General features: G+C 42.2%; 1 protein-coding gene across 1 annotated transcript; it reads left to right on the plus strand.

Moving 5' to 3' along the window:
* The first annotated feature begins 853 nt into the window (after nt 1-853).
* On the plus strand, nt 854-3,068 carry LOC120928265 (E3 SUMO-protein ligase ZBED1-like). Its single transcript, XM_040339366.1, has 2 exons — nt 854-2,302; nt 2,503-3,068. Exons 1-2 carry the CDS (start codon nt 854-856, stop codon nt 2,989-2,991), a joined length of 1,938 nt encoding a protein of 645 aa, XP_040195300.1. The 3' UTR covers nt 2,992-3,068.
* The last annotated feature ends 6,164 nt before the right edge of the window (nt 3,069-9,232 follow it).

Here is a 9,232-nt window from a genome sequence, read left to right on the forward strand (position 1 = left end):
TAAAAAACTGGGCTAACTGTCTTTAATTCATGAACGTTGCATTTAAAAGACCTCTGTCTGCACAATAATATCGTGTGATATAAAATATTGCAACAATCGCCATTTTATTCTCTGACTGCTAAAACATTTATTTAGTGTATAATTGTTCGGTTTGTGGGTTTTCTAAGTAATGTTCTAGCAAAAAATATGGATTTTAACTTCATAACTTGTAAAGAAAATTTCAGAACAATAGTCCTGAAAGGTTTTAAGTCAATAATATTCACAACAATCATTCATTCACCAGTGACCTGACCATACCATTGCCTTGCCATTTAATTAATTATGGTTAAGTTTGATGTGTTGTAGCTGTTTGTGATCTCAAATAATGCCAGTGTGCCAGATTGGAGAAGGAGATAGTCAGCGACAGCCGGTCACGTTATCACGCTCTCTCTGAGACTGTGACCACTGACCAATGCAGCCATTGACCAGTAGAACTACAACAGTTGAGTTACTGACTTAGTAGTGACTGACTACCACGGCGGCAGCACCAGTAGCACAGATAATGAGGGTGCATTTTTAACACATGATGGATGGTGATAGTTGACTAGCGAGCGACTCTGCGAGTGCGAATAGCAACTGCGTGTGGGGGTAGAATAATCAATGAGGATTTTAACATATCATACAAACTTGTTACTTTTTCTGTTGATCTTGTGGCAGGCTTTAGGGTTAGTCACTCAATATTTTTTTTTTTTTTTTTTTTTTTAAACTGACAGAGTTTGACATCATTCATCATCACGTCAACCAAGACTTGTGTTGTGTTATCAATCTTTACTCACAAATTCACAATTAGATGGCAATGGCATGCTAGATAAAAATGGCAGAAGGAGACCAAAAGCAACGAGAGATAAAAAATGCACCTAGCTTTTTAAGAGCAAACATCTGGGAACATTTTGGCTTTTATGAACAAAGTGGGAAGCACGAATTGGACAAGTCATACGCTGTGTGTAAAATCTGTCACACAAAAATTAAATATCTAGGGAATACTACTAATCTGAGAAACCACGTTAGCCGTTTCCACTCTGAAATACTTAAACCTGCCACCACCACCACCAAGGCATTGGACCCAGAGCAGCCAAAAATTGATGCAATGTTACAGTCAACCTTGCCGCCTAACTCTGAAAAGGTGAAGAGAATAACAAAAGCTGTGGCAACTTTCATAGCGAAGGACCTGCGCCCTTACTCTGTTGTGGAAAACACTGGGTTTCGGTACCTTTTGAAGACGATAGAGCCGCGTTACAAAATCCCGTCACGAAGTTACTTCACAGAAAACGTCATACCTGCACTCTACCACGAAACCAAAGCTCAGATAATTGCATCAATGAGCCAAGCAACTCGAGTCGCAATAACGTGTGATTCCTGGACTTCTGTCACGACAGAGTCTTATGTTACAATAACAGCACATTACATTAGTAAGGACTGGCAGATTTTGTCGCATGTACTGCAAACAAGAGCCATTTATGAATCTCACACGGGTGCTCATCTGGCAGAGCTACTGTCTCATGTTGTGGAAGAATGGCAGCTGTCCGATAAATCTGTAGTGCTTGTGACCGACAACGCGTCAAACATGATAGTTGCAGCTCAAGTTGGAAAATTCCCTCATGTGAAATGCTTCGCCCACACACTGAATCTTGCATCCCAGCGAGCGTTGAAAGTGGCCACACTCTCTAGGCTTCTTGGCAGAGTGCGACGGATATCCACATTCTTTCACCGCAGCACTAGAGCAAGCCACTGTCTAAAAGAGAAACAGAAATGTCTTGGCTTGAAGAATCATAAGCTGATAACTGATGTGGCAACAAGATGGAACAGTGCATACGACATGGTCGAGAGGTTCTTGGAACAACAACCTGCAGTCTGTGCCACCTTGCTGTCTCCAGAAGTCAGAAGAGGAGAGTCCGATCTCTGCACTCTAAACGAAACAGATGTGTCAAATGCAGAGGACGCCGTGAGTGCATTAAAGCCAATGAAGGATGCAACCATGCTGATGTCAGAAGAGCGCAATCCAACAGTTTCTCTCATTGCCCCTATAAATGCACAACTTCTCCAGAGCATGACAGACACGATGGGAGACACACCCATGATCCATGAGATCAAGAATTCTATTAGAACAGATCTCCAGAAGAGGTACAGCAGTGAGGCCGAGAAGAAGATCCTTCATACAGCCTCTGCACTGGATCCTCGCTTTAAGGGACTGCCTTTCATCCTCACAGATGAAGAAAGATTGGAGATATTTAAAGGAGTCACTGAGGAAGCTGCATCCTTGGAGGTAATTAAATTAATTTGAAGAATTCCATCATGTTTCTTCTTGAAACGACAGTAGCACTACCACGCTTCTGAATCTGATGCGGTGCGGGAACTGTACTGTCCGTTTCCTGTGCTTTTTCATCACCCCATCAGAATCAAAGGCATTGACATTTGTGTTTTTACTTATTGTTTTTTTTCCGTTTCTTTTTTGTTCAAACACAGATTACATCAGATGAGAGTGAGAGGACACAAGAGGATCATCAAGTGCCTAGAAGAAAACGAACTCTGGAAGAAGAGGACAGTTCACCCATCGAAGACAACCATTCTCCATCTCCACCATCTCCTCCCAAAAAGGCCAGATCGCTGCTCGTGAGTTTGCTGGGACAGTCTTTCACTGACACTGAAGGTACAATAGAACCCAAAAAGACCCCCTATGCCAAGGCTGAAGAGGAAATGGAAAACTATTGTAAAGCCCCACCTCTGCCTCTCACTGAGGACCCTTTGAACTGGTGGCGTGAGCATGAGGTCATATTTCCCCTCCTTTCTCGGCTGTCAAAGCAATACTTGTGTATCCCAGGTACAAGCGTGTCTGCAGAGCGGGTTTTCTCCACTGCAGGAGATGTGGTAACTGCAAAAAGAAGCGCCCTCAAACCAGACCATGTAGATCAATTGGTGTTCTTACAGAAAAATCTACATGTTCCCAAATGCTGAGCAGTGTTTTTAATTTTATAGATTTTGTTTATAGCATTGTCTCTGCCACTGAAATTTTTTATTTCTCTGTCTCCCCTGCCAGACTCCCCTTTTCCCTTCCCCTCCCCTTTTCCCTTCCCCTCCCCTTTTCCCCCTTCCCCTTCCCTTTTCCCTTCCCCTTCCCTTTCCCTTCCCTTTCCCTTCCCTTTCCCTCCCCTTTTCCCTTTCCCTCCCCTTTTCCCTTTCCCCTTTCCCTCCCCTTTTCCCTTTCCCTCTCCCTCCCCTTTTTCCCTCTCTCTCCTCCTTTCCTTTTTTTCCCTCTCTCCTCCTTCTTTCCTCCCTCTCTCCTCATTCTTTCCTTCCTCCCTCTCTCCTCATTCATTCTTTCTTTCTTTCTTTCTTTCTTTCTTTCTTTCTTTCTTTCTTTCCTTCCTCCCTCTCTCCTCATTCTTTCTTTCTTTCCTTTCTCCCTCTCTCCTCATTCTTTCCTTCCTCCCTCTCCCTCATTCTTTCCTTCCTCCCTCTCCCTCTTTCCTTCTCCAAGAGAAGGAAAGAAGGGGAGAGAGAGAGAGAAGGAAAGGGGAGAGACTAAAGGAGGAAAGGAGGAGAACTTTTCCTCTCCTCCGGCTCCTAGTCCTACTAGTCCTTTCCTCAATTTTACCTCATTCTTTCTCTCCTTTCTCTTTCTTTTCTTTCTTTCTCTCCTTTTTTCTGTCTTTCTCTATCTCTCTTTCCGTCTCCCTATCTCTCGTTCTGTCTCCCTCTCAGTCTCTCTCTCTCTTTTTACGTTTACCGCTCTCTGTGTCTGTCTCTGTGTCTGTGTGTATGTCTGTGTCTCTGTCTGTGTCTGTCTGTCTGTCTGTGTCTCTGTGTCTGTCTGTCTGTGTCTCTGTGTCTGTCTGTCTGTGTCTCTGTGTCTGTCTGTCTGTGTCTCTGTGTCTGTCTGTGTCTCTGTCTGTGTCTCTGTCTGTGTCTGTCTGTCTGTGTCTCTGTCTGTGTCTGACTGTCTGTGTCTGACTGTCTGTCTCTGTGTCTGTCTCTGTGTCTGTCTCTGTGTCTGTGAGTGTCTGTCTCTGTGTCTGTCTCTGTGTCTGTCTCTGTGTCTGTCTCTGTGTCTGTCTCTGTGTCTGTCTCTGTGTCTGTGAGTGTCTGTCTCTGTGTCTGTCTCTGTGTCTGTGAGTGTCTGTCTCTGTGTCTGTCTGTCTCTGTGTCTTTCTTTCTCCCCCCCTTTCCCTTCCCCTTTCCCTCCCCCTTTCCCTCTTTCCTCCCCCCCTTTCCCTTTTTCCTCCCCTTTCCCTTTTTCCTCCCCACCCCTCCCTCACGACGAGTTACTCCAACTCCATCCCTGTCATTGTCAACAAGACCAGTTACTTAACGGTTAACGCCAGTTATGCCACTCTCGTCCTCAACGGAACGCACTCAGTCACTGTGACTGACTGACTGGTGGGGTGCCGTCGTGGCACTGGCAGTCAGACTGGCAGTGACCGCCTGCAGGTGACTGGCAGTGGTCGACAGGTCGTGGCAATTGCAAACGATCAATGAATGTAACATTTTGTTATAATATGTATATTTGTAATTGTATAATATCATATATTCTAAGTTCACTGTGATGATTAATCAGAATATATGATATTATTCTAGCTTTTAGCAGCACTGGAGTGGAGAGGAGATGGAGAATGGTTTTCTATTATGCGACTGTCAGTCCGATCCATTTTGTATTTTTACACTGACGTGTTTTTTGGTGTTTTCCCAATGTGTCTGTCATGCTCTGTGAATTTCTGACTCTGTTTAGGGGTTTAACCTTCAACCAAAAGAATTCTGTATTTAATTCCAGACAACTGACGCCCGCCAAGCCACCAGAGGAAGGCAAATCCTTGAAAGAATAAATTGAAACTTAAAACCTGGAGTAAATCTTTATTGGATCACACGAACCAAAAAAAAAACACACCTACCTGACCTCATGTTGTCTGTGGCTGTGCCACATTGCCCGCTTGTCTGTCTGACCTGCTGTGGCCTGCCCTTTACCAATCATTATTCAGTGTCATGTGTGTGTTTTCTTTTTATTTTTGGTATTCTGTGGTGACTGTTTGTGATCCCATAAAGATTTGTCCAAGGTTTTCATATTCAGTTGCCAATTTTTTCGGTCAAGGATTTTCCAGCTTCCTCTAATGGTGGCGTGGCTTGGCTTCAGTTGGTGTATGCGACTATGCGTGGTAGAGTGCAGGTAAAATTTTCTGTTAAGTCACTGTGTGACGACAAGCTTTTCAATTTCTAGCACTGGGGAGAATGGTATTATTTTTTAAGATTGTGTCGGACACAATCTTCAAAAATGTGTCCATTCCATTGAATTTTCTAACTTGATGTACTGTCTATCTTTTGAATGTCAATTTTTAGGGGGGCTCAACTTAAAACCTCAGCCAAATATTCTAAAAGTGTATTTATTTGATTAAAGACAACTGACGCCCGCCAAGCCACCAGAGGAAGGCAAATCATTGAAAGAATAAATTGAAACTTAAAACCTGGAGTAAATCTTTATTGGATCACACAAATACACATTCACACAAACCAAAAAAACACACACCGACCTTCTGACATCATGTCTGACTATGGTGGCTGTGCCACATTGCCCGTCCTGTGGCCTGCCCTTTACCATTATGATTCAGTGAGGAGGATGTGTGTTTATTTTTTTTCTGGTATTCTGTGGTGTGTGTTTGTGATCCCATAAAGATTTGTCCAAGGTTTTCAGATTCAGTTGAAAATTTATTCTGTCAAGGATTTTCCAGCTTCCTCTAATGGTGGCATGGCTTGGCTTCAGTTGATGTATCGTGGTAGAGTGCTCGCTGAGTGCTCAGTGCAGGTAACGTTTTCTGTAAAGTGACAACTCTGAGAGCTTATAGCACTGATCTAGACGTACTACCCATCTGGTGCTGGTGCTGGTGGTGCTGGTGGTGCTGGTGGTGGTGGTGGTGCTGGTGGTGGTGCTGGTGCTGGTGCTGGTGCTGGTGGTGGTGCTGGTGCTGGTGCTGGTGGTGGTGGTGCTGGTGGTGGTGCTGCTGCCAAAACAATCACGGTGAACCAGGAAGTTCTGCAACACAGACAACTTGAACACACTGTGTGACAGACAGTTCCTGACTGGCAAACATCACAGTGAGTGAACCTATAACACAGTCACTGACTGTGTTATAGGTTCACTGACTCACTGTGATGTTTTACAGTCAGGAACTGAAGTGCTCCTTTTTTTGTAGGTACTGTTTAATATTATATAATATATAATATATATTATATGGTAAAACTATTGCAAAACTTATAAACTAACTGCACCAGCCAGGCCAGCACAACAGTTTAATGTTTCAGAGACACTGACAGTACTGTTTTAAATAAATACTGTTGTCTGCTGCACTGTTTTGTTCATTCAGACTTTGCTATATGATATGCAGGGAACTTGGTATGATTTGTTTAAATAGCAGATACAAATAAATATTTTTGTGCAATTTCTGACTGATTGAATTAATTTTTTGATGTAAAATTGAAAAACAAGGGGACTTGGGTAATAATCTTGATGCATCGTGATGCATCGCCGAATCGAATCGAATCGAATCGTGGACTTGATAATCGTAATCGCATCGAATCGTGAGACGAGTGAAGATGCGCAGCCCTATTGTATATGCAATGCAAGGTCTGGAAGTACGATCGCTCACACTTGGTACTTTGAGGGGTGTTCTTCAAACATTCTAGGCCAACCTTTCCTTGACAACCTGTATGTGCCTCAAGTCACTGAACCCCTGAAAAAAAATAACACTTTTGTGACTACATAATTTATTAAATAAGATCAATGTCAACATGGAATATTTGTCTCCTCTTTTCATCTTTTCTCTCACAGTAGAACGAATTGTTCTGTCTCATTAGACTTGGATTCAAGCTTTTAGTGACATTCTCCAATTTAGTAAAGAAAATATTGCACAATGCCTTCTCCCAAATTATCTGTGCTGGTTGTATCTAGCTTAAACTTGATTTTAGGTGATCTTATTAGTTAAAGGAAATTTCACTTGTCAGACCAACATTTTTTGCAAGACGGGACATGTTGGATTTGTTAACATTTCTTGTTGCATTTTCTCTTCTTAACGTTCCATGGGGAACTTTTGACGTAAGTGATCATCCAGATATTATTCTAAGAAATGTGTAATTTTTTAATCAGCATACTCTCTGAATGCCAGCTTTCCTTTATAACATTACTATCATGTCAGTTCAAATGATTTTATTTTTCTTAACTGTGCCTTACAATACTGTACATACAGTACATGTTTATCCCTGTTATACAGTTATCAATCATCTATAGAAATAATAACTGAATTTGGATCCTTACAATTAGCTTCAAGACAATACTAGATAAGTACAGTTAAAAAGTAAAGTGTAATTGAGTGCTATCAGCCAATCTATACTCTTTTTAGCCTTTAACCACTTCAGTACAGGGCACCTTCACCCCCTTCCTGCCCAGGCCAATTTTCATCTTTCAGCACTGTCGCACTTTAAATGACAATTGCGCAGTCATTTAACAATGTACCCATATGAAATTTTAATAGTTTTTTGAGACAGATAGAGATTTCTTTTGATGGTATTTAATCACCACTGATAGAAAGTAAAAAAGATACTAAAGTGCTACGATGTGTCAAATGGAGTGAAAACAAACAAACAAACAAACAAAGGATCAACAAATGGTAACAGCTGCGACCATTCAAGGCAATCTGTGACCCAAAAAATGCAATTGTGTGAATATAATGATGTGCTAAAACCAACCCTAAGTGCAATAACACAGTGTAAAGTATATAGATAAATGAAATCCTTGTGAAAAAATTGCTCCGTGCTGATATAATCAAATCCTGTGAAGAGATTATGGTAAATTAGCAATAACTATGATATTAGCATATGTGGCCGACAATACTAATATACAATGATGTGCAATACTAATAGGATAACTGACATCCCCTAAGTGATTAAAAGTCCTGTATATTGAGGTACATAATGGGGGTTATTTACTAAAGGCAAATCCACTTTGCACTATAAGTGCAAACTACAAGTGCAAAGTGCACTTGAAAGTGCACTTGAAAGTGCACTTGTAAGTGCAGACGCTGTAAATCTGAGGGGTAGATCTGAAATGAGGGGAAGCTCTGCTGATTTTATCATCCAATCATGTGCAAGCTAAAATGCTGTTTTTTTTATTTTCCTTGCCCCCCTCGGATCTACAGCGACTGCACTTCCAAGTGCACTTTCCTTGCAATTTCAGGTGCACTTTGCATTTGTAAATTGCACTTGTAGTACAAAGTGGATTTGCCTTTAGTAAATAACCCCCAATGTCTGTATTGCTGGTAGGTACACTCACACACACCTCCTTCATCAAGAGACAATTGATAACCGTTCACAGTTGCTGGTGTGTAATATTAGGTAGTTGCATCCATGTACAAGATGAACGAAAAAGAAAGGAAAATGATCAATGCGCGGTGCTGTCACCAGTCCGCAGTATGCCAAACAAATGTGTATATAATTGCACTCACATGTAGCCAGGAATCAGAAGCGCATAGCAGCTCAGTGAAAAACGATCTCCTCACTCGATTTTCTGATGGGGATAAGAACACCGCTAATAGGGTCACTCGGCTCCTCCCCCTACGCGTTATGTCAACGCCACGTGACTTATTCATGACCCAGAATCAAAGAAGGGGTTAAAAGTGTTGTGGCGCTTCCGAAGCACTTTTCAAGCTGTCTATTCTTTTCAATGGCAGGTCGTTTTGGGAGCACTGTATAGAGCGCTCCCAAACCACCCCAAAGATGCTGCTTGCAGGACTTTTCCTAACGTCCTGCAAGCGTATTGCTCCAGTGTGAAAAGTCACACTGAAATGAATGGGAGGCGGATTTCAGGCGCTATTTAGAGGCTATTTCTAGCGCTAAGATGTCTGAAAACCGCCTCAGTGTGAAAGGGGTCTTAATCGGAACAATCTTGTAGGTTTAATTACTTAGTCTGTGACCGATATTCACTATGCTCTGTTGATAGGCACCGCTGTCTCACACTTTTCACAGAGCATGCCTTCTGAACTAGAGGTAGGTCTAGTAGGTCACGTCTTGCAGGCAGTAAGGTACCGTGGGATATGTAGTCCTTAGGAGTTGAAAGTAAACAGTAGTGAAGAAGATGCAAAGCATGCAGGAAATCCAGGAAGTTGCAGAAAGAGAAGGCCAACAGACAGGCAGCACTCACAACATAAAAGGGAATTTT

This window comes from Rana temporaria, chromosome 2, assembly GCF_905171775.1.
Source record: "Rana temporaria chromosome 2, aRanTem1.1, whole genome shotgun sequence".
Taxonomy (NCBI): domain Eukaryota; kingdom Metazoa; phylum Chordata; class Amphibia; order Anura; family Ranidae; genus Rana; species Rana temporaria.